Here is a 25,377-nt window from a genome sequence, read left to right as displayed (position 1 = left end):
CTTGGCAACTAATCCCAGTAATTGGCGTGGGCACTAGTAAACGAATTGTCGGCAGTAGTCGATGTCAGCGTAGAAGAAAATCAAACCTAAGTGGTCAACTTAACCTTTCCATTGTTCTCGTACCCGGAACAACAATTTTGGTTAAAATTAGACTCTAATCCACAGAGAAACAGCCCACATTCACGAGCTAACCGTCTGGGCGCGCGATCAGGCCCCTCGCGCGTCCCGCGCTTTCGCCCGCGTCACAATACGCGTACACGATGATGATGAACACGCCCCAGAATGGCGGAGACGATTGGCGGAGGCGAGGTTACCGAGGAATGCTGCTGTTGGGACGTTAGTAGCGGCGCTGAGGGCAGCGGATAGAGATGCGGGTGATGCGGCAAGGATAGAATACTCGCTAGGTAAGTTTGTTTTTAACAGATACTAGGATCAGGATCTTAATATCTAAACCAGCGGTCGGCAACCTACGGCCCGTGAACCTGTCACTTGCGGCCCGCGAGCCTCCCTGGCTATTTTGTATGTAATATTGACAAACGACAATGTCTGATAAAGTCATAAATATTAACAAAGTACGGCCCGCGTCATCTTCGTTAACTACTATGTGGCCCTTGGTTGCTTAAGGTTGCCGACCGCTGATCTAAACGATAAAGATCTAAACAGAACATTTTGAATATTTCGTCTGTTTAGCTACTTTTGCTGCTGACTGTTATTTATGATTATGTTTAGAATAAGAATAAGAACGATTTATTGGAATACTGTGCACATTTGTAGATGGTAATCCTAATACAAGGTTTAGTATCTGTTTCGGGTATGCAATGCTGAATTAACTTATGAACTAAACTTAAATAACGTGCAAAGATAATATCGTTCCCATAAATGTTTATAAAATTCTCTAAAACTAAGAAAATATTTATCTAGAAGCCAGTTTTCAATCTCATCCTGAATCGGTTATCATCAAGAGCCTTAATATCAGCCAGAAGGTGATTAAATACTCGAATAAGTGTTACAAATGTAACTGAAATATATGTCCAGTTTATTATTTATATATACTTAGTACTGTGACTACATAAAAAACACAAATCAAAATATTGAACAAAATAATTTGATTTGTTCCCAAAGTTGTGTTACAAAAGTGTTCTTTTTGTACATATATGGATGTTGTTAATATTCCCATTCCCTCTAGCCGGTGGCGACGCAGGCCTATTCACCGTGGACCCCTCGCTCGGCGACGTGTACCTGTCGTGCGCGCTGCCCGCGCCGCCCGCGCCGCGCGAGTACACGCTGGCCGTGCGCGCCGCCAACCCGCCGCCGCACGCGCGCGCCAACACGCTGCCGCTGCACATCACCATCGTCGAGCCCGACGTGGCGCCGCCACAGTACGTTCCTACATCACTACATTGTATAAAACAGAGTCGCTTCCCGCTGTCTGTCCCTATGTATGCTTAGATCTTTAAAACTACGCAACGGGTTTTGATGCGGTTTAATAGATAGAGTGATTCAAGAGGAAGGTTTATGTATAATTTGTCACCCGTGCGAAGCCGGGGCGGGTCGCTAGTTTCCTTATACCACAAAATTTTATTAATTTAGCAAAATTGTATTGTAATGAACTAATGACATTCTGTCAGCGTACCCATTGAGTTTTAAAAATACTATATAAAGTGTTACATTTTGGTGCCGTGACCAGGATATTCAAATGATTTATTTTTTATTATCAATCGTTAGTTATAAAATATTCAGTGGTTCCTTATCTCTTTGTACATAGCTGTAGAATTTCAGAATGAATGTACGTATCTGTAACGAATACATGACATTTTACAGGTCTTTGAATTAATCACCTTTTTGTTTCAGGTTGGTAACAGACTCATACGTATTCGAAGTAGCCGAGAACGAGCCTCCCGGCGTAGTCCTAGGCGCCATTGAAGCCCGCGGCGCAGCCCTACGATACTCCCTACAAGGCGGCGAGGGACGCTTCGCCTTAAACCCGGCCGCTGGGTTATTGGCCACTGCTGCAGAGTTAGATTACGAAGAGACAAGCTTCTACAATCTCACTGTTACAGTGTTCGCAATGGTATGGTTTTTCACTTTTACAGTGTTTGCAATAGTATGTTTTTTTACTACGGACGCAAACGCCGCAAGGTCATTTTCTGGCTAGTAAAATTGAATCCCTGTTACTCAAGGACTTAAAAGCGCTCAAAAATTACGCTGGTATTCATGGGCTTCAAAAACCAAATACGTATTCTTTTATACAGGGTGGGGGCTCAGCAATCGCCCACGTCGCCGTACACGTACTGGACCGCAACGAATTCCCTCCCGTCCTCATCTCCCGGCGTTACCACGGACGCGTATCGGAGTCGGCGTCACGCGGCGCGTTAGTGTCGCGCGCCGACGCCGACGCGCCGCTCGTGCTCGCGACCGCCGACGCGGACTCTCCGGCGCACCAGCAGAGGGCGTTTGAGATATTACAGCCGGCCGCGGCGGCGTTGTTTGCAGTCCATCCGACGACGGGCGCGCTGCTTATTAAAGCGCCTTTGGATTATGAAACGGCGAAGAGACACGAATTTACTGTCAAGGTAAATATAAAATTAAATTTTCAGTTAAGAAATGAGCTGTTGTCGAATTTCCAAAAATAAAAGTTGTGGCAATGGAAAAATTCATGATGCGACCTGTGTGTCATCATCTTACATAGGCGTCGACAGGAAAGCTGGGGTGAAAGACGAACAGTGACACAATTGCAAACACGGTAGTGAGTATCATTTCCCTCATGTCGCTATCGGTACGAAAAATATAGCAACTATACATCTCACATAATGTACGGTAATTTTAGTATCGTCGATAAACATTTCGCCTAGCACTAAGAAGATTGCGATAGTCCATATTTTGCCGAAAAAAGTATTAACGTGTCAAATTAACATTAGGTGATGGACATGGGCTCTCCGCGCCTCCCGTCCGACAGCACGGCAACAGTAATCGTAGACGTCGAAGACGTTAACGACTGCGCTCCGGTTTTCGAACGATCGTCGTACGACGCCACCGTATTGCTTCCGACGGCGGCCGGCGTTTTGGTACAAGCGTTGAAGGCTACGGATGCAGATCTGCCGACGAATGGGACGCTGAAATATGATATTATTGAAGGTATTATTTGCTTTTGCTTGGTGATTTATTCTTATAGCTACATAAGATCTCTAGGGCACATTAATAAATTTAAAAGATTATTATTTATTTATTTATCAAACTCCAAACCGTTGCACAGTATTAAGCAATGTCCCGATTATATATGATTTTTTTAATTTTTACTGCTAACCCGTGGAGCGCCCTAGTGTCACACGTGTGATGCTAACTCAATTTGTCTCGTAGCGACTTAGTATCAAACGTGTGTTACTACAGATCAATGTGGGTCAAATTGCTTTGCATCAATTTTTCGTATGATTTGTATTTGTCTGAATAATTTTACGGTTTAAAATAAAATAAAATAAAAATAAAATAAAATTATTCAACGTTAGTATGTCTCACAACAGTTTAAATTCGATTTGTATTTCTCATTATTTGTTATATTTACAGGCGACGCAGCCGGCGCGTTCACGGTCTCCCCAACCGGCTTGGTAACCGTATCCCAACCCGACTTACTACCCGACCTCGCCCGTCTCCGCGTCCGTGCGTCGGACGGCCGCTGGTCCGGCACGGCACGGCTAACCGTACGCGCGCATCCGGCAGAACCGGCCGGATTAGCGTTCGCTCAGCCGGAGTATTACGGGGCTGTAGCGGAGAACAGTACGCGGCCGGCAACGGTAGCGGTACTGTCCGTACTCGGAGCGGCACTGAATGAACACGTTGAGTTCTCTATACTAAACCCGGTTGAAGGTTTTGAGGTGAGTCGTATAAACCGGCCATTTTCTTGAAATAAGGTTAAATTTGGTCAGTTAAATTTATGAGAAGACCAGCAACTGAGGTATTCTTGTCCGTGCTCAGTGTGACACTGAATGAACACGTTGAATTTTCTGTACTCAACCCAGTTAAGGAATTTGAGGAGCATAAACGGTGCAACAGTGACAATTCAAATGTCACCTTAACTTGTTTTAAGAACGTAAAGACAAGTAACTGCTTTCATTACATTTCCAGTTAGAAGCGTTCATAAGACTTCTGTCAATCTGTAATTTAACATGTTATTTTGAGTTGACAGGAAGAGACAAAATTTAATAGATATGTCAAAAAAATTATGAACAAAAGGGTAATTATATTGCGTTCTTGTTTTAGATTGGTGTTACATCGGGAGCAGTACGCAGCACAGGGCTGGCACTCGACCGAGAAGAACGGGACTCATATGTGCTTCTCATACAAGCTCGAAGTGGTATTATCATTTGCCTGGCGTAATCTCGTAATTTTTATCATGTGTCAGTTTCCCATAAATTAATATGAATAAATCTTTATTTTTAGGTACCGGAGCAGACGCCCGCATAGCCCTAGCCCGTCTCGCCGTATCCGTGACGGACGTGAACGACAACTGCCCCGTGTTTGTCGGCCGTCCGTACGCCGCCGCCGTGCCGGCCGGCGCCGAGCCGCAAGCGCCCGTGTTCACCGTCCGCGCTGATGATAGAGACGCTAATGACAATGGCGAGGTACTCTGACACTATCTCTGTCTTACTCTAACTGTTATCTCCGTCACACCACAACTGCCCTTGTTCGTCGGCCGCCCGTACGCCGCCGCCGTGCCGACCGGCACCGAGCCGCAAGCACCCGTGTTCACCGTCCGCGCTGATGATAGAGACGCTAACGACAACGGCGAGGTACTCCGACACTCTCTGTCTTACTCTAGCTCCTATCTCCGTCTCACTACAACACACTTAGCCGATATGGACCGAGCCATTAACGAGACGTTGACAACGGCGAGGTACTTTGTCGAGACTGATTCGAGGCACGGACGTCCGAGCCGTGAGCGTGACGTAGTCGATAACATTCCGTGTTGAATCAGCTGTACAGGTGTATACAGGATGCTTTCTGTAACAGGAGCAATAAATTAAACTAAAGGCTGTACTCCTCAAACTGACCAACATTTGTTCAGCAACTTTTAAAAATTATGAATCCTTTAGACTTCCTCTTTTTCATACAAAATAAATATTGCCTTCAATGTACGCTGACATCAGTGTGTTTGACGTTGCTTGTCACGCTTTAAACATAACAAAATTTGCAATACATTGCGTCTTAGAATAAACTTTAAAGTGTAATAAAAATCAAAACATGAGTTATTAGCGATAGTTTACAAGGTGTTACTATCATAAATTAGGTCCTGAACTGACCCTGTTTCAGTCGACAATGTAGTAATTTTAGCCAAAGGTAAAGATAAAGATTTTTGACGTCTTAGGCTCAACCAGGGGTGTTCCTATTTTAAGTTTAGCAATGTTTTTCCAGTACATTAAACAGCATATTATTTCCAGGTCCGATACGAGATGAAACGCGGTCACGGCGAGCTCTTCCGCGTAGACCGTAGAACCGGTCAAGTCACTCTAAAGCAGACCCTCGACGCGCACGCCTCCGTATATGAACTAGTCATAGCTGCGTTCGACGGAGGCTCACCGCCATGCGGGGCTGAGGCCACGCTTACGGTAACTAAACATTTCGGTAGACCTTCTAGGCTAGACCCTTCACCGTGCTTGCTTCCACATCTTTACAATATGCTATTTTTTTCACCAACATAACAGGGTTGTTGATACATGTTGAATTTTATAAGTAAATCTAGTTGACCGAAGCGTAGCGAAGGTCTACGTTTTGACTCGGGCATTTTGCTTTTGTATGTCCGGATGTTCTCCTCTACAGGTCGCAATTTTTAACCGATTTTCGTGAAATTTTGTGACCGAATTCTATGACTAAATAAAAATTTTTTGTCGATCCGGTTTTTGGAATTTTTTCAAAATGGCGGAGTCGTGATAGCTCCCGCCTACACAAATAGTCGTATCGGTATCATAAGAGTTTTTTCTTTTTGAGATATGGTTATAGATTAAATGGCCAAATTTTATTTTTTTATTTTGAAAAAATTAAAAATTTCGTATTTTTTATTTATCAAGCGCGGGTTAAGCGTAATCGTTTAATTTTTGTTTGTAGCTTTATGTAGTTTTTAATTTTTTGTTTATATTACATGTACTATACCTATATTTTAATAAATATTTTTGCCATTTATTCAGTTTTAAGCTCTGCTCGCGAGGTCTACAGCTCACAGAGCCACTAGTTAAATAGATAGAAAATGAGCTATTTATCACAATACATTTGAAACAAGAAATGTATGGGAATAATAATAACATAAAAGACCTTAATGTTTAAAAAAAAAGTTTAACTTCCAAATAGGAAAAAAATAATGGTACCATTCGTTTCCTTAAATTTAATTTAAAAAAATATTGTATAGCAACAATACACATGGTAAACGCAACATATCACCGAAAAAAAGGGCAACTTCCTTGTATTCCATACATTGAAACGGCGTTACATGGTGACGTCATGATGTATTGCCATTTTCTATGAAGCGTTTCGTCAGTAAAGTGCGAGTCAGTAAAGTCTGACTTTGACCATCATTTGTTACTTTTGCATTGCTTTAAGACAATGGGTCCTAAACAGACATTTGATCCTCAAAAAAACCTGATCGACTGATACCATTCATAAAAAACTGTGTAATACCCTATTGACTTGTGATATTATCACTACATAGTATAAAACAAAGTCGCTTCCCGCTATCTGTCCCTATGTATGCTTAAGATCTTTAAAACTACGCAAAGGCTACGGTTGCGTTTTAAATAGATAGAGTGATTCAAGAGGAAGGTTTATGTATAATTTGTTAACCCGCGCGAAGTCGGGGCGGGGCGCTAGTTGTATATATAACACATGATTCCGCCCCGCAGGTCCGCGTGTGGGCGGGCGGCGCCGCCCCGCGCTGGGACGCCGCACACTACGTCCGGGAAGCGCGTGAAGACGCCCCACCGGGCGTCCCGCTCGCCGGCCCGCTCATCGCTCGCTCGCCGCTACAGCGCCCGCTCATATACTCGCTTGTTGATCCGCCTACGGACGGTTCTGAAGCACCGCTGTTTGAAATACATTTTGACACAGGTAGGTGATCAAAGTACTACTATTATTAAAGTAAAGAGACGCAGTTAGCGGGCCTTTAGTCGCTCGCTCCCCGCTACAGCGCCCGCTCATATACTCGCTCGTTGATCCACCTACGGACAGTTCTGGAGCTCCGCTCCTTGAAATACATTTTGACACAGGTAGGTGATCAAAGTACTACTTTTATTAAAGTAAAGAGCCGCAGTTAGCGGGCCTTTAGTCGCTCGCTCCCCGCTACAGCGCCCGCTCATATACTCGCTCGTTGATCCGCCTACGGACGGTTCTGGAGCACCGCTCTTTGAAATACATTTTGACACAGGTAGGTGATCAAAGTACTACTATTATTAAAGTAAAGAGACGCAGTTAGCGGGCCTTTAGTCGCTCGCTCCCCGCTACAGCGCCCGCTCATATACTCGCTCGTTGATCCACCTACGGACAGTTCTGGAGCTCCGCTCCTTGAAATACATTTTGACACAGGTAGGTGATCAAAGTACTACTTTTATTAAAGTAAAGAGCCGCAGTTAGCGGGCCTTTAGTCGCTCGCTCCCCGCTACAGCGCCCGCTCATATACTCGCTCGTTGATCCGCCTACGGACGGTTCTGGAGCACCGCTCTTTGAAATACATTTTGACACAGGTAGGTGATCAAAGTACTACTATTATTAAAGTAAAGAGACGCAGTTAGCGGGCCTTTAGTCGCTCGCTCGCCGCTACAGCGCCCGCTCATATACTCGCTCGTTGATCCACCTACGGACAGTTCTGAAGCACCGCTCTTTGAAATACATTTTGACACAGGTAGGTGATCAAAGTACTACTATTATTAAAGTAAAGAGCCGCAGTTAGCGGGCCTTTAGTCGCTCGCTCCCCGCTACAACGCCCGCTCATATACTCGCTCGTTGATCCACCTACGGACAGTTCTGGAGCACCGCTCTTTGAAATACATTTTGACACAGGTAGGTGATCAAAGTACTACTATTATTAAAGTAAAGAGACGCAGTTAGCGGGCCTTTAGTCGCTCGCTCCCCGCTACAACGCCCGCTCATATACTCGCTCGTTGATCCACCTACGGACAGTTCTGAAGCACCGCTCTTTGAAATACATTTTGACACAGGTAGGTGATCAAAGTACTACTATTAATAAAGTAAAGAGACGCAGTTAGCGGGCCTTTAGTCGCTCGCTCCCCGCTACAGCGCCCGCTCATATACTCGCTCGTTGATCCACCTACGGACAGTTCTGGAGCTCCGCTCCTTGAAATACATTTTGACACAGGTAGGTGATCAAAGTACTACTTTTATTAAAGTAAAGAGCCGCAGTTAGCGGGCCTTTAGTCGCTCGCTCCCCGCTACAGCGCCCGCTCATATACTCGCTCGTTGATCCGCCTACGGACGGTTCTGGAGCACCGCTGTTTGAAATACACTTCGACACAGGTACTTTAATCTCTAAAGCCTCACGAAGTAGTGTAGGACGTATTACTACGTCCGAGATCGCTCGCTCGCCGCTCCGACGCCCTCCAGACGCTTCTGGGACGACGCGGTCGGAAATACACTTCGACACAGGTATGTCCATTTAAGTCTTATTAAAGGTCGGTTGCACCAAACTGTTCGTATCGATAAAGAGTTCGCTAAATGTTTATGTATGGAAAGTTTCATCTAAAACGCCGGGGCGCGCCGGCTGACGTTGATCATCAGTCTGTCAAATGTGGTTGGTGCAACTGGCCCTTAACCTCATCAAGCCTTAACAGGTCTTAATAAGCCCTTACAGAAGACTACCAAAATTGCTACCCGCTGATATGCTCGTCGACTCGCTTTTGGATTATTCGGAAGCGCCTCTCTTTGATTATAGGTACACTCGACACGAGCTCTTAAAGGCGATTTTAGCCTCGAAAAGGGACCGCCAAAGTAAAGCTTTTTATAAAAGCGATTAAGCTAATAAGATTTGAAAAGAAATGGGAATGCATGTATTGAGCGACTAAACAGGTTCTTAATAAGTCAGTCGCTGTTTTCACATTAACTTAACATTAAACATGAAAACCTTAATTTATAAAGTTAACACGGTAAAAACGGGTGTCTTTTTGACAATCGCATGACAAACAGAATAGTTATTTAGGGGGTTCAAATGGATTTAATAGAAAATATTATGTATAATAAAACTCGCATGTATGGAAAATAGATATTGGGGACCGGTAAGAAAACAGGGCGACATACTTTGCGTATCTATGCACTGGAATGGAATGTAAAAAAATGGTGGTCGTTTAGTGAAACAACCCAGTTTACGCTCAATCCATTCAGACCGTACAACCGACGACCGGTCTGGCCTAGTGGGTAGTGACCCTGCCTGCTAAGCCGATGGTCCTGGGTTCGAATCCCGGTAAGGGCATTTAATATTTGTTCCAGAGTCATGGGTGTTTTCTATGTATATAAGTATGTATTTATCTATATAAGTATGTATATCGTCGCCTAGCACCCATAGTACAAGCTTTGCTTAGTTTGGGGCTAGGTTGATCTGTGTAACATGTCCCTCAATATTTATTATTATTTATTTAACCAACCAACCATTTTACTAACATACCATTTTCGACCTTATGTCAAAATAAATAAGGTGCATAGATGCGTAACTAGGCAGTAGAGCGCGACTAACGGTTGGTTTTGTCCCACAGCACCCGACAGAGGCAATAACCCATGTGAGTACTATCCCCACCCCTCCCACCCCCGCCTTTGTCACCGCAATATCCTTCAATGTTCATTAAAAAATGGCCGAATTTGTCGCACTAACAGCCTGGCCACGACATTGCGCGACTGGCTTCGGCGAAAACCATAGGTGGGAACGAAAGGTCCGATCGCTGTGTCTCGCTCCAACCTATGGTTGTCGTCTTAGCCTTAGCCAGTCACGCAATGTCGTGGCTAGCGCGTATCAGCTACACGCTTTAAGCGCGCATCTAATTTTATTCATATCGGTGATGTAGGCCTAGCGCCTATAGGCTACCAAACGCACTAGGGTATACCGGTACTGGTTATTAGTAAATCAGTCCCGGAACCGGGAATTCCCGGGACTCGTCATATAATGCATTCTCTAAAACGTGCTTTCCGAGCGTGCACCCTCAACGCTGAGGACACCAACTGCCATACATCGCATAAAACAAATGAATGGCGATCGGCGTCAGCGAAGTACGTTTTCACATTGCCCGATCCGAGCGCCCGAGCTTGACTAAGTATACGCGCATGTATATAGGATCCCACGTCCGATATCGGATCGGACAATGTGAAAACGCTCTAAGGCCCACTTGCACCATTCCACTAACCCGAGGTTAACCGGTTAAACCAGGACTTACCGCGGTTACCAGTACAATTTGACACTGGGGTTAACGGTTTAACAGCTTAACCCCGGGTTAGCGGGATGGTGCTAGTGGGCCTAAGGCGTGCACGCTCGGAGCGTCCGTTACAGGGCCCTCGGGTAACGGGATGTCATGCTTCTCACGTCTCACCTAACATTCCGCATGTTTAATGTCGTTCTCTGTGTTAGCCACAAACATTGTCATCGTTCACATTTCAGCCTCATTAATCTCAAAGAGTAGAAGCTGATTGTACAGTTGCCATCAGAAATATCGGAGCGGTCAAGGCGCTCCCAAATATCTGAACACGCCTCTGGAAAACAATTATGCACTACATCGTAATGACTCTTTGTTTTGTATGAGAATGTTTTCTTTCATATACCTTCATATACTTCATGTCTGACTCGACGACTCACGCATTGCCTATGCCGGTTGCGCTTATTATCCGTCGTTCCGTTGAACAAATCAGAATGAAAAAAAAAACGGATTAACGCTCAGCGGAGCGGCGGATATCATTTACTGTTGTGCTGAAGAAAAATTTCCAAAACTGAAAAAAAAAATCGGAAATATCGCACATTTTGTATTTCTCATGAAATGGTCCCGAAATTACCGAGAATTTTCCTGTTTTGGATAATTTTCGCAACTTGCACAATATCTCCATCATTCCGTACTAGTGTTGGCAGGAACTCAAGTCCTTTGAGTCTGAATTTGAAGAACTCGGCTCGTTTTTACGAGACTTTGCGCTTAAAAAACTTAGAGTCTTTTAAGTCCCGAGTCGAGTACTTTGTTGAGTATTTTTTAAGAGCAACTTAAGAGGACATGAACCTTTGAATAAAGACTTCGTGAAAATTTTGTAGGTTTTTCCTAAATAACAATAAAGAAATTAGGCGTTATTGTATAATTTGTGTACCTAATCCACAAATTATACGTAAAGACAATGCATTCAGAAATAATTTGTAAAAAAAATCGAGGGTTCTCTGAAAAGAACTCAAATCTCTACGAAAGACTCGGGTCTCCATCAAGTTGAAAAGACCTAGAGTTTAGGCTCCATTATAAGAGTCTGAATAACGAAGTCGAGTCTTAAAGCAGAGGACTCAAAGGACTCGAGTCCTACTCAACACTATTCCGTAAGCACATTCAAAATTATTCTACGCGTTTTATTACACAGGTTCGCTAGTCCCGGCTCTACCACTGGACTACGAGCAAACCCGGGAGCTGGAGCTAGTCGTCCGGGCCACAGATGGCGTGACGGGCGCGTCGGCGGACGCTCTAGTGACACTACACATAATAGATGTCAATGATTGCCCGCCGGAATTATCGCAGGTATATGGTTTTCTAAAGTACATTATAATGAAATAAAGTCTAACTGTAAGGCCTGAGTGGACGCTCGAAGCGGAGCGTTCGGCGGGGCGTGCAGCGTGGCGTCGGGCTCACAAGTGACTTGAGCAGCGTGCACTAAGGCCGCTTCTATACGCTTGCATTTTTTTAACATGCACGCCGCACGCCCCGCCCCGCTGCACGCCCAACTCGAGCGTCCACTCAGGCCTTACACTAAGCTAACTCTACTACGTCTTGGCAAGCGACAGAGTGTGGAAGAGCCACTATAAATGTCAATTTGACGGAAAGATGACGTTTATAAAGGTGCCGAGACACTTACCTGGTGCAGAGTTAGGTTAGTCGAAGTAGTAGTTCAATAGAACGATATTTATTAACCTATAAGTCGTGACTTCTTGGGATGTCAAAACTAAACAAACTTCATTCAAATTGTGTAGGCAAAATCTAAATTGTTATTATAAAATTCGCTCTATCACTAGATAATAACAATTACATTTTATTTTTATATCCATATTATAAATAACCTAATCTGAGAAATTAAATGAATAAAGGAAATAACAATAACAATATTTTTATTCATAATTCAAGATTGCAAGCTGAAACGAATATTTAGGCAACAAACAAATGGTGTAAGGATAACACATTCACATAATTATAATTTACAAATAATTCTTTCTTTCAGGACTTATATGACGTGGAGGTTAGCGAGGCGGCTGCCGTTGGGACTACCATCATTACCTTCCACGCCAGAGATAATGACACCGGTAAACCTTGTTCATTCAAGGGCAAAAATGGTTGCCATTTGTAATTCAACAGTCTGTCACGAAAGCTGGCACGAATGGAATGAACGAAACTTTCATTCGTGCCATTGTATGAGTGACACATGTATCGGTATACAGTCATAGCCGCCATTTTATTGGTTATACTCGTACACATAGATATTTTCATTCACTCATTCGTCTCATTCGTGCCAGGTCTTGTGAATTGATTGACACCTTATCCTGCCGAAAGCTTTGGCCGAAAGTAATTTTGATGTCAATGTATGCGCCATTTAGCACTTTTTTCAAGAAAAAAATCTTTGATTGTATAAAATGTAGAAAGGCTAATAAAAAATCCTTCCTCCGAGTTTGACTCAGCCTATGTTATATGTCGAATCGGTGCAAATTATGTTTCGTTATTGTTAAACGTGAAGTTTAGACCTGTCATTGGTTAGGTTACTCTAATGTCTTCTATTTGCAGGTGTAAACGGCGAGATTACCTACTCGCTTTCTGGCGAGAACTCATCTCTCGCTCTCTTCTCTCTCGACGCTACCAGTGGTGCTTTAGTACTAGCAGCCCCATTGGACGCTGAAACTAGCGCGGAACATCGTCTGCTAGTAACAGCGAAGGATGGAGGCAGACCGGCGTTGGCGGATACAGCGCATTTGAGATTACGAGTCAAGGATGTAAACGACGCGCCGCCGAAATTAGAACGACCAGTTGTCAGGTAACTCATCTCTCGCTGTCTTCTGTCTCGACGCTACCAGTGGCGCTTTAGTACTAGCAGCCCCATTGGACGCTGAAACTAGCGCGGAACATCGTCTGCTAGTAACAGCGAAGGATGGAGGCAGACCGGCGTTGGCGGATACAGCGCATTTGAGATTACGAGTCAAGGATGTAAACGACGCGCCGCCGAAATTAGAACGACCAGTTGTCAGGTAACTCATCTCTCGCTGTCTTCTGTCTCGACGCTACCAGTGGCGCTTTAGTACTAGCAGCCCCATTGGACGCTGAAACTAGCGCGGAACATCGTCTGCTAGTAACAGCGAAGGATGGAGGCAGACCGGCGTTGGCGGATACAGCGCATTTGAGACTGAGAGTCAAGGATGTAAACGACGCGCCACCGAAATTAGAACGACCAGTTGTCAGGTAACTCATCTCTCGCTGTCTTCTCTCTCGACGCTACCAGTGGTGATTTAGTACTAGCAGCCCCATTGGACGCTGAAACTAGCGCGGAACATCGCCTGTTAGTGACGGCGAAGGATGGAGGCAGACCGGCGTTGGCGGATACAGCGCATTTGAGATTACGAGTCAAGGATGTAAACGACGCGCCGCCGAAATTAGAACGACCAGTTGTCAGGTAACTCATCTCTCGCTGTCTTCTCTCTCGACGCTACCAGTGGTGCTTTAGTACTAGCAGCCCCATTGGACGCTGAAACTAGCGCGGAACATCGTCTGCTAGTAACAGCGAAGGATGGAGGCAGACCGGCGTTGGCGGATACAGCGCATTTGAGACTGAGAGTCAAGGATGTAAACGACGCGCCGCCGAAATTAGAACGACCAGTTGTCAGGTAACTCATCTCTCGCTGTCTTCTCTCTCGACGCTACCAGTGGCGCTTTAGTACTAGCAGCCCCATTGGACGCTGAAACTAGCGCGGAACATCGTCTGCTAGTAACAGCGAAGGATGGAGGCAGACCGGCGTTGGCGGATACAGCGCATTTGAGATTACGAGTCAAGGATGTAAACGACGCGCCGCCGAAATTAGAACGACCAGTTGTCAGGTACTTACTGTCTACCACCCAATCTCATCAAACCCATTGCCATTTTAGTACTAAACTAGGAAAATAGAGAAAACCAAGCAGAAAACTGGGGTTAGGATAGATACCAACAAACAAAAGCATAATTATGTTCCAGCAATAGTCAGTTATGTTGGTTTTAGCACCAAGCAACGTTGTAACTGCAGCCATATTAGGTGAAGCTAGCGCTGACCGTTGCTTGTTAGTAATAGCGAAGGATAGAGGCAGTCCGGCGCAGCGCATGAGATTACGAATGAAGGATTTCAGTGATGTCCTACCCTATTTAAAAATCAATTCTGTAGGTATAGCCACAGTACAAGAACAGTAGTGAATCTTCATAGAAATGTGCCGCTGCCGGCTTGAATGTGTGCGTGCGCGCCGGGCGCCTTGTACGCACGCGCTGCCACGCACACATTCGCATAATATACGGGGAAATACGGTGGCGGCAGTGTGGGCCGTACCGCGACTGTGATCGCGCGCATTCGAGTACGCTCGCATTTGCCTGCTCTTACCGGCCTTAATTTATACCTCATTTATGAATTGATAGAACATTTCATTATATTATATAAATAGAAACCTAGTGCTACTCATAATACGCAAATAATATTTAACTAAAAATAAAAGTGACAACTCTAAGCGCCAACGCAAGAGTAGGTAAATAACTTGCCGAGCGGCCTTAGATTCACTACTGTTCTTAGTGTACTGTGGTATAGCTATAGCAAGGTACTTATTATATTATTATATGTGAATACACAGGCAGCTTAAAGCTGATACGTGCACATCAACGTCCTCTTGTGTTTTGTAGTCTGCGAAAGTGTGCATCGAGTTTGTTTTTAAAAGAGTTTATCGAGGGTGCACTGAGCACTGACTCGGGTAAACCGTTCCACACTCACTACGCGGTTAGATGGGAAGTGTTTGGGGTTGCTACTACTCTGATTCCGTGTCACTTACTAAGAAATGAAACATATTACAGCGTCTTATCATTATTCTTGTCCCCAGCGCCCTAGTAAGCGAAGAAGCAGCGCGCGGCACCGTGCTCGCCCGCGTCGCGGCTTGGGACCCCGACGCGGGCGACGCCACACGCCTCCGCTACGCCACCGTCGACGCCTTACCCACCCCCTTACTATCCGTCGACGAAACCACGGGCCTGGTCACCCTATCAGCCCCCAGAGGATGGCCGAAAGACTCCTCAAGATCGCTGAACGTGTCTGTCTCTGATGGCGCTCACGCGGCGTTCGCGAGGGTGAAGCTTACTGTGGTGCCCGCGAATAGACATGCGCCGAGGTTCCCGCATCTAGTGTATGAGGCGAGAGTTATGGAGAATCTTCCACCGCCTGTGCTGTTGACTACTGTAAAGGTTAGTTTAATTTTAAACGGTATTTTAGTTCCCATTTTGTACATATAAACTTGGCGTTCCATTTAGAGTTAAAGCTATTTCGTTAAAGCGCGAATTATCGATATAACATTTTTTAGAGCTGGATTGAGCTACTTTCAATAGAATCACTTTGCAGAAACAGATGAAAATATCATCGTGACATCATTCAAGATCATATAAGATCATAATAGAATAAAAAAACCTCCAGCGGCTTAGACGAAACGTCCAGTTTGAGTGGAAGGAACATGAAATACTTATGTTCTCACTAGTGACCCGCCCCGGCTTCGCACGGGTTAACGAATTATACATAAACCTTCCTCTTGAATCACTCCATCTATAAAAAAACCGCATCAAAATCCGTTGCGTAATTTTAAAGATCTAAGCGTACATAGGAACAGACAGCGGGAAGCGACTTTGTTTTATACTATGTAGTGATTAGACACCCTGAGTGATCCTAAGATTGAACAATATTTTTATTCCAGGCCGATGACGAAGATGGCGGCGAGTACGGCACGGTGACCTACTCCATCGACTCGGCGTTGCTCCGAGAAACGTTCTCACTGGACGCTGCTACCGGCGCTTTGACCACGCGCGTGGCTTTAGATCGCGAGGCCAAAGCCGAGTGGGAGGTAATTAGTTACACACTGAACTAGATAAGAGCAGGCTTGACGGCGGCAAGTATGGCACGGTGACCTACTCCATCGACTCGGCGTTGCTCCGAGAAACGTTCTCACTGGACGCTGCTACCGGCGCTTTGACCACGCGCGTGGCTTTAGATCGCGAGGCCAAAGCTGAGTGGGAGGTAATTAGTTACACACTGAACTAGATAAGAGCAGGCTTGACGGCGGCAAGTATGGCACGGTGACCTACTCTATCGACTCGGCGTTGCTCCGAGAAACGTTCTCACTGGACGCTGCAACCGGCGCTTTGACTACAAGAGTGGCTTTAGATCGCGATGCCAAAGTCGAGTGGGAGGTAATTTCACTTTAATCCTGTACACTTGTACTTTGTACTGTATGCAGGAAGGACTGTCAGTGTCCTCCCATAGAAAATTTGAATTACGCGCCTTTTTTTACTGACAAACTGTGTTTGCCAGAGTATACCTTATAAATGCCAATTGCACCATCCGCACTTCATCGGACTGATCAACGGCACCCGGCGCGCCGCAATTTACTATGAAACTTTCCATGGAATATAATTTAGCGAATTCTTTAACGATGACAAACAGTTTGGTGGAAGTGCAACCGACCCTAAATCTATCTTAATTCCCCAGGTACCAGTGGCAGCGCGCGACGGGGGCGGCCGCATCCGCCACACCACCGTCCGGGTCCGGGTCCTCGACGCCAACGACCACGCGCCTGAATTCCCTCTCCGAGAGTACCGAGCTTCCGCCCCTTATAATCTACAACCACACAAGCCGTTCCTGACTCTAACTGCTCATGACGCGGATATCGGGGAACATGCGAGGATTAGATATGAGCTGTACGATGGGGAGTTGAGTTCTGATGCGTCGGGATTGTTTGAGATAGATGCGGTGACTGGCGCGTTGGCTTTTGCGAAGAATGCCTCAGCTTTTTGTAAGTTTTCTGTATTTATTTTGATAGCAAATTCACGCTCCTATTAACCTTTTTTTTTCAACTTTTCAAGTGACATACGTCGTTTATCAGTTGTTGGAATTTTGATTTTATTTCAATTAATCAAATTTCAAATTTAAATGATGCAATCGGTTAGCAGCCGAAGGCCTACCACTACCAAGGCCCAAGGGTTAAAACAATTAAAATATTTTAGAAAACGTATTCGAAGTCAGCCGGTGTAAAAAGATGTATATAATAATACACATATACTTATACGACGTTTATGATTTTAAATTCGGCGGTTATGATCTGTAATTCTATAAAGTAGGTAGCGCTAAACTCGAGTCTTAGCAGCTTACAAACTTTAAAATGAATTAGGATCATGTCTAAAGGTCATAAACTGGGGTAGATCAGGGTCGTTCAGCGGATAAATCTGGGATACTTTAAATGTCATCCACATATCATTCTTTTATCTTAAATTGACCTTTACCAAATTCTAAAAATTCTCTTTTACAGCGTCCCGCTCAGTAGTAGTGTGGGCCAGAGCCCGCGACGGCGGCAACCGCGCGGGCTCTGCTGGCGTCTCAGTCTATGTTCTTGGACCTGGAGAACGGGCCCCGAGGGTCCAGCCACCGCCACCAGCACTGTTCTTGAGGGAAGACGCAGCTCCTGGGACCTTGCTGGCGGAATTAAGGGCTGATCCGACGGAACCAGTGCCAAGATATAGACTGGCGCCGGTTAACTATGGAAAAGATCAGGTAACTCTTTCTTTTAGGCATTGTCGTATCTTAGACTTAGACTATACCCTCTAGCGTCTTCATCTACGTCTTTGGAACTGGGGAACGGGCTCCAAAGGTCCAGCTCCCATCTCCCAATCTGTTCCTTATGGAAGATGCAGCTCCAGGAACTCACGAATCTCCAATCGTGCAGTCTAACGCCACATCTAATGCAACTAGTTGCGACCAATCGCGCGCGTGATGCGAACTCATCAACCAATCACGTTGTAGCGGTGTCATACCGCTGTACTGGCCCCATTCATGCTCCATACTTATTGCCCGTAAGGCCAGTCCTGAGATATACCGAGATATCGGCTAGCGCCTGTCAACCATGGAAAACATCAGGTAATTCACTTTATGCGTGCAATTGGTAGGTTCCCCATCCCGAAGGTGAAACTGATTGTTAATATTATAATGAACACAATATCTTCATTCCCTAGTTCGGCCTCGACGAGCAAGGCCGCCTCGTCCTCTCGGCGCCCCTGGACCGCGAATCGGCACGAGAACTCCCCATCGGGATCCTCTGCGAAGGCCCCGGGTCTCCGGCCCCGGCCACCCTACTGTTGACCACTTTACACGTATTGGATGTCAATGAGCATGCGCCTACGTTCCACTCGCAGCCATACGTTGTCCATTTGGCGGAGAACACTCCTCCTCATTCTACAGTCGTCAGATGTAAGTTCATTGCAAAATTGACTTTAAAAGCTTGGTATTTAGGCGCCCCTCGACCGTGAGTCATTGCGCGAGCTCCGTGCCTGCCTTGCCTGTTGAAAGAAAAGTATAGTCAAAAATTAAATGTTTGACTAAATACTTTTCTATTGAATGTTTCTCTCCACAGTAATGGCAACAGATCCCGACGCTGGCTCTAACGGCGAAGTACAATTCTCACTAGGCGAAGGCGGCGACTCGGCCCTATTCGCTGTCGACGCTCGCACTGGCTGGGTGACGACCCGCGCGCCTCTAGACCGAGAGACGAAAGCGGAGTTACGCGTGCCGCTGATAGCGAGTGATCAGGCGCCGCAGAAGAGATCTAGTCGCGGCACGCTCGTCGTACGATTACAGGTGCTCTTCCAAATTCAATTAATACTTAACCTGTCGTTTCCCACGATATGACGTCACCCATAAGCGTTCTGGCTCAAATATGAGCCGCTGGGAGCTGACAGATTTCAACATTTTTTTCATTCATTTCATTCAAAGTCAAAAGTAGATTTTAGGCCACAGTCTTAACTACAAAGTCGCTAAATATTTCGGTCACTAAGAAAAGATCACAACCATTTGGGTGTCCTTAGGCGATGGTAATCGCTTACCAGCAGGCGATTAGTCTGCTCGTTTGCCTCTTGTAACAATAACAATATCTTTATTTAACAGTAAAAGTTTAACAGGGGCACATTGCAGTGAACCCCGAACTAGGCATGGCCTGTATCGTGGGGACAAGGTCATCACGTGTATTATAAATAAAACTAAAACTACCAAAGACTCCGACCGGATCTTTAATAACTTCTGTTTCTAGGACTACAACGACTGCCCGCCCCGTTTCGAGCCGGCCACATACTCCGCCTCCGTGCCCGAAGACGCCGCGGCCGGCACCGTGGTCGCCAAGCTAACCATCACCGACGCTGACGCTACCACTTCCCCGCTCGCCTTCCTTGTGGCCTCGGGGGACCCTAGAGCGAGGTTCCAGTTGAGGCCGTCGGGAGAGTTGCTGGTCGCGAGGCCGTTAGATAGAGAGTTGGAAGAAAGTTACGAGCTGAGTGTTATAGCGACGGATGGGAAGTTTGATGCGCGAGCGACGGTGCAAGTTACTGTTACTGGTATGTATTGGTATATAGTTTTATTTTACCTTTTTAACCAGCTATACACACCATCACCGACGCTGACGCTACCACTTCCCCGCTCGCCTTCCTTGTGGCCTCGGGGGACCCAAGAGCGAGGTTCCAGTTGAGGCCGTCGGGAGAGTTGCTGGTTGCGAGGCCGTTGGATAGAGAGTTGGAGGAAAGCTATGAGCTTAGTGTTATAGCGACGGATGGGAAGTTTGATGCGCGAGCGACGGTGCAAGTTACTGTTACTGGTATGTATTGGTATATTGTTTTATTTTACCTTTTTAACTAGCTATACACACCATCACCGACGCTGACGCTACCACTTCCCCGCTCGCCTTCCTTGTGGCCTCGGGGGACCCTAGAGCGAGGTTCCAGTTGAGGCCGTCGGGAGAGTTGCTGGTTGCGAGGCCGTTGGATAGAGAGTTGGAGGAAAGCTATGAGCTTAGTGTTATAGCGACCGATGGGAAGTTTGATGCGCGAGCGACGGTGCAAGTTACTGTTACTGGTATGTATTGGTATATAGTTTTATTTTACCTTTTTAACCAGCTATACACACCATCACCGACGCTGACGCTGCCACTTCCCCGCTCGCCTTCCTTGTGGCCTCGGGGGACCCTAGAGCGAGGTTCCAGTTGAGGCCGTCGGGAGAGTTGCTGGTCGCGAGGCCGTTAGATAGAGAGTTGGAGGAAAGCTATGAGCTTAGTGTTATAGCGACGGATGGGAAGTTTGATGTGCGAGCGACGGTGCAAGTTACTGTTACTGGTATGTATTGGTATATAGTTTTATTTTACCTTTTTAACCAGCTATACACACCATCACCGACGCTGACGCTGCCACTTCCCCGCTCGCCTTCCTTGTGGCCTCGGGGGACCCTAGAGCGAGGTTCCAGTTGAGGCCGTCGGGAGAGTTGCTGGTCGCGAGGCCGTTAGATAGAGAGTTGGAAGAAAGTTACGAGCTGAGTGTTATAGCGACGGATGGGAAGTTTGATGCGCGAGCGACGGTGCAAGTTACTGTTACTGGTATGTATTGGTATATAGTTTTATTTTACCTTTTTAACCAGCTATACACACCATCACCGACGCTGACGCTACCACTTCCCCACTCGCCTTCCTTGTGGCCTCGGGGGACCCAAGAGCGAGGTTCCAGTTGAGGCCGTCGGGAGAGTTGCTGGTTGCGAGGCCGTTGGATAGAGAGTTGGAGGAAAGCTATGAGCTTAGTGTTATAGCGACGGATGGGAAGTTTGATGCGCGAGCGACGGTGCAAGTTACTGTTACTGGTATGTATTGGTATATTGTTTTATTTTACCTTTTTAACTAGCTATACACACCATCACCGACGGTGACGCTACCACTTCCCCGCTCGCCTTCCTTGTGGCCTCGGGGGACCCTAGAGCGAGGTTCCAGTTGAGGCCGTCGGGAGAGTTGCTGGTTGCGAGGCCGTTGGATAGAGAGTTGGAGGAAAGCTATGAGCTTAGTGTTATAGCGACCGATGGGAAGTTTGATGCGCGAGCGACGGTGCAAGTTACTGTTACTGGTATGTATTGGTATATAGTTTTATTTTACCTTTTTAACCAGCTATACACACCATCACCGACGCTGACGCTGCCACTTCCCCGCTCGCCTTCCTTGTGGCCTCGGGGGACCCTAGAGCGAGGTTCCAGTTGAGGCCGTCGGGAGAGTTGCTGGTCGCGAGGCCGTTAGATAGAGAGTTGGAGGAAAGCTATGAGCTTAGTGTTATAGCGACGGATGGGAAGTTTGATGTGCGAGCGACGGTGCAAGTTACTGTTACTGGTATGTATTGGTATATAGTTTTATTTTACCTTTTTAACCAGCTATACACACCATCACCGACGCTGACGCTACCACTTCCCCGCTCGCCTTCCTTGTGGCCTCGGGGGACCCTAGAGCGAGGTTCCAGTTGAGGCCTTCGGGAGAGTTGCTGGTCGCGAGGCCGTTAGATAGAGAGTTGGAGGAGAGCTATGAGCTTAGTGTTATAGCGACGGATGGGAAGTTTGATGCGCGAGCGACGGTGCAAGTTACTGTTACTGGTATGTATTGGTATATAGTTTTATTTTACCTTTTTAACTAGCTATACACACCATCACCGACGCTGACGCTGCCACTTCCCCGCTCGCCTTCCTTGTGGCCTCGGGGGACCCAATAGCACGGTTCCAGTTGAGGCCTTCGGGAGAGTTGCTGGTTGCGAGGCCGTTGGATAGAGAGTTGGAGGAAAGCTATGAGCTTAGTGTTATAGCGACCGATGGGAAGTTTGATGCGCGAGCGACGGTGCAAGTTACTGTTACTGGTATGTATTGGTATATAGTTTTATTTTACCTTTTTAACCAGCTATACACACCATCACCGACGCTGACGCTGCCACTTCCCCGCTCGCCTTCCTTGTGGCCTCGGGGGACCCTAGAGCGAGGTTCCAGTTGAGGCCGTCGGGAGAGTTGCTGGTCGCGAGGCCGTTAGATAGAGAGTTGGAGGAAAGCTATGAGCTTAGTGTTATAGCGACGGATGGGAAGTTTGATGTGCGAGCGACGGTGCAAGTTACTGTTACTGGTATGTATTGGTATATAGTTTTATTTTACCTTTTTAACCAGCTATACACACCATCACCGACGCTGACGCTACCACTTCCCCGCTCGCCTTCCTTGTGGCCTCGGGGGACCCTAGAGCGAGGTTCCAGTTGAGGCCTTCGGGAGAGTTGCTGGTCGCGAGACCGTTAGATAGAGAGTTGGAGGAGAGCTATGAGCTTAGTGTTATAGCGACGGATGGGAAGTTTGATGCGCGAGCGACGGTGCAAGTTACTGTTACTGGTATGTATTGGTATATAGTTTTATTTTACCTTTTTAACCAGCTATACACACCATCACCGACGCTGACGCTACCACTTCCCCGCTCGCCTTCCTTGTGGCCTCGGGGGACCCTAGAGCGAGGTTCCAGTTGAGGCCGTCGGGAGAGTTGCTGGTCGCGAGGCCGTTAGATAGAGAGTTGGAGGAAAGCTATGAGCTTAGTGTTATAGCGACGGATGGGAAGTTTGATGCGCGAGCGACGGTGCAAGTCACTGTTACTGGTATGTATTGATATAATTAAGTACTTCATTGAACCTTTATTAGTTTAAGAAAAACCGGCCAAGTGCAAGTCGGACTCGCGTACGGAGGGTTCCGCACCATCAACAAAAATAGAGCAAAACAAGCAAAAAAACGGTCACCCATCCAAGTACTGCCCCCGCCCGACGTTGCTTAACTTCGGTCAAAAATCACGTTTGTTGTGGGAGCCCCACTTAAATCTTTATTTTATTCTGTTTTTAGTATTTGTTGTTATAGCGGCAACACAAATACATCATCTGTGAAAATTTCAATTGTCTAGCTATCACGGTTCGTGACATACAGCCTGGTGACAGGCGGACGGACGGACGGACGGACGGACAGCGGAGTCTTAGTAATAGGGTCCCGTTTTTACCCTTTGGGTACGGAACCCGAAAAATGGAATCTTGAATCATCAAGGTGAAAATTTTATCGTATTCTGATTTGTATCATAATTTGTTAGAACTATGTTGAGCGTGTCACCACTTCACTGGCCACCGGCCAATAACTGGCCACCCTAAACTAAAAATGAATTTTGTTCACCTATAAACAGAATTCATTTTAGTATAAGATTTCAATAACTGGCCAGCCTTCAATAACTAGTCACCTTATACTAAAATGAATTCTGATTATAGGTGAATAGAATTCATTTTTAGTTTAGGGTGGCCAGTTACTGGCGAATTACCCTAGTATCTAATCCGCAGAGTTGCTAGGCGTTGAAAGAATTTCCCGTTTCTGGTCTTAAGGGCTGGTAGTGTATAAATAATAATCTTGGTTGTCATTTTACCAGATGTGAACGACAACCCGCCCTACTGCGTGCGGCACCGCTACCGCGCGTCACTGCCCGAAAACGCGGCGGTCGGAACGCGCGTCGCCGCGCTGGAAACGACCGACGCGGACCTGCCGCCGCACGACGCACTGAGATACTTCCTGGAGGGCGAGGCGAACGAGGACTTTACAATTGACAAGGTAGCGTGCCATTTGTTAAATTTTTTTTTTATTGTGTCCAAAGAATCAGGTGCAGAATAGCAATCCATAGCTAACATTTGTTGCTCTAATCGATTTTTTTTTTTCATTTTTATCGGAAATAGACGATTGCCTTTATAAAACATTCAGTGGCAGCGTTAGTACGCGCTACGAACTTAGCCGATGACGTGGGAAAAACCATATGTAGCGGAAAGCGACTACGGACTAAGCACCCGCCTGGCGGGTTGCTGGCAGTGAATGCGTAAAGTACCTACAAATTGCTCAAAAGTTCAGATGGTATTTATTTTCACTGGTTTTTTCTGTTTTTTTACAATCAATATATCAATCCGCACTTTCTTCATATTAGGTACAAAACTAACCAATCTATTTGATCCACAGGAAACAGGCGAGGTGCGCGTAGCGCGCGCACTCGACCGCGAAACGCGCTCTTCCTACGCGCTAGCTATGCACGCGCAAGACCGAGCGCGAGCAGCGTGGCGGTGCGCGTCAGAATTGCTGGTGACGTTGACAGATGTCAATGACAATGCGCCGAGATTCTCTGCTGAGCTGTATTCTGTTACTCTGCCTGAGGATGCGGAGTTGGGTACTCTGGTCGCCAAGGTAACTTTCTTTTAAAATCTGTCTTACAATAACCAAATTAGAGACAATGTTTACGCAGATCGCACTTTTCGCTCTTAAAAAAGTCCAATTTCTTTTTAATTGAGTTCATCATTAAATTCTCGCAAGACTAAACTAAAAATACTAGACATTACATTTCATTACTATTACATTTTTAATGAACTTCATATTATGCCAACGCTATTCGTCAGATTGTAGGGTCTTCCACTCTAACCTTCATAGCACCAACATAGTTCCTTTGGCGCTTACAGTTTACGTGTTCCCTTTTTTTAATACCACGTCGGTGGCAAACACGCATACGACCTACCTGATGAAGCAGTCACCGTAGCCTATGGACGCCTGCAACTTCAGGTGTGTTGCGCGTCCCTATAGAAATGTAAATTTACACCTACATTTTCTTTGACCCCCAGTTCTAACCCCTATTTTCTTACAGGTTCACGCCACAGACCCCGATCTAGGCTCCAACCGGCTCATCACCTACTCGTTCGTGGAGGAAGAGGGCGGCGACGGCGGCGTATTCTCTCTCTCACCGGACAGCGGTGTCCTTACGCTACGAGCGCCGCTTGACAGAGAAGCTGCCGCGTCACATCGTGTTTTACTGAGGGCTACTGATGGGGGAACCCCACCGAAATCTTCTACGGCTGCTCTGCGACTGACAGGTTCGTGTAAGGTGGTTAACAGTGAGCCAACGGTACACATAGAATCAGTGTGTTAATTGGAAAATCCGTCGTAGTGTAACCGTGTTATGATCAAATTCACGCTTTGTATAGTTCATAGTATGCACCTTCAATCTTTTAAATACAATCTCTTATATTTGTGGACTAAGTTACATTAAA

General features: G+C 46.2%; 1 protein-coding gene across 1 annotated transcript in view; it reads left to right on the top strand.

Annotated features, from left to right (window-relative positions):
- The window catches only part of LOC134662825 (fat-like cadherin-related tumor suppressor homolog), a 61,107-nt gene that overhangs the window by 12,948 nt on the left and 22,782 nt on the right, over positions 1-25,377 (top strand). Inside the window, exons 13-36 of the mRNA XM_063519149.1 lie at positions 166-404; positions 1,187-1,379; positions 1,852-2,071; positions 2,253-2,573; positions 2,919-3,135; positions 3,562-3,869; positions 4,255-4,348; positions 4,435-4,616; positions 5,433-5,600; positions 6,885-7,089; positions 9,741-9,764; positions 11,581-11,735; positions 12,430-12,511; positions 12,987-13,233; positions 15,303-15,660; positions 16,161-16,307; positions 16,952-17,255; positions 17,769-18,010; positions 18,469-18,703; positions 18,867-19,090; positions 19,539-19,839; positions 23,727-23,905; positions 24,302-24,523; positions 24,975-25,200. Of these exons, the coding sequence (XP_063375219.1) occupies positions 166-404; positions 1,187-1,379; positions 1,852-2,071; positions 2,253-2,573; positions 2,919-3,135; positions 3,562-3,869; positions 4,255-4,348; positions 4,435-4,616; positions 5,433-5,600; positions 6,885-7,089; positions 9,741-9,764; positions 11,581-11,735; positions 12,430-12,511; positions 12,987-13,233; positions 15,303-15,660; positions 16,161-16,307; positions 16,952-17,255; positions 17,769-18,010; positions 18,469-18,703; positions 18,867-19,090; positions 19,539-19,839; positions 23,727-23,905; positions 24,302-24,523; positions 24,975-25,200 (5,093 nt within the window). The remainder of the gene's footprint in view (positions 1-165; positions 405-1,186; positions 1,380-1,851; positions 2,072-2,252; positions 2,574-2,918; positions 3,136-3,561; positions 3,870-4,254; positions 4,349-4,434; positions 4,617-5,432; positions 5,601-6,884; positions 7,090-9,740; positions 9,765-11,580; positions 11,736-12,429; positions 12,512-12,986; positions 13,234-15,302; positions 15,661-16,160; positions 16,308-16,951; positions 17,256-17,768; positions 18,011-18,468; positions 18,704-18,866; positions 19,091-19,538; positions 19,840-23,726; positions 23,906-24,301; positions 24,524-24,974; positions 25,201-25,377) is intronic.

Source organism: Cydia amplana, chromosome 3, assembly GCF_948474715.1.
Source record: "Cydia amplana chromosome 3, ilCydAmpl1.1, whole genome shotgun sequence".
NCBI classification, from domain to species: domain Eukaryota; kingdom Metazoa; phylum Arthropoda; class Insecta; order Lepidoptera; family Tortricidae; genus Cydia; species Cydia amplana.
This window is presented reverse-complemented; position numbering and strand designations above follow the sequence as displayed.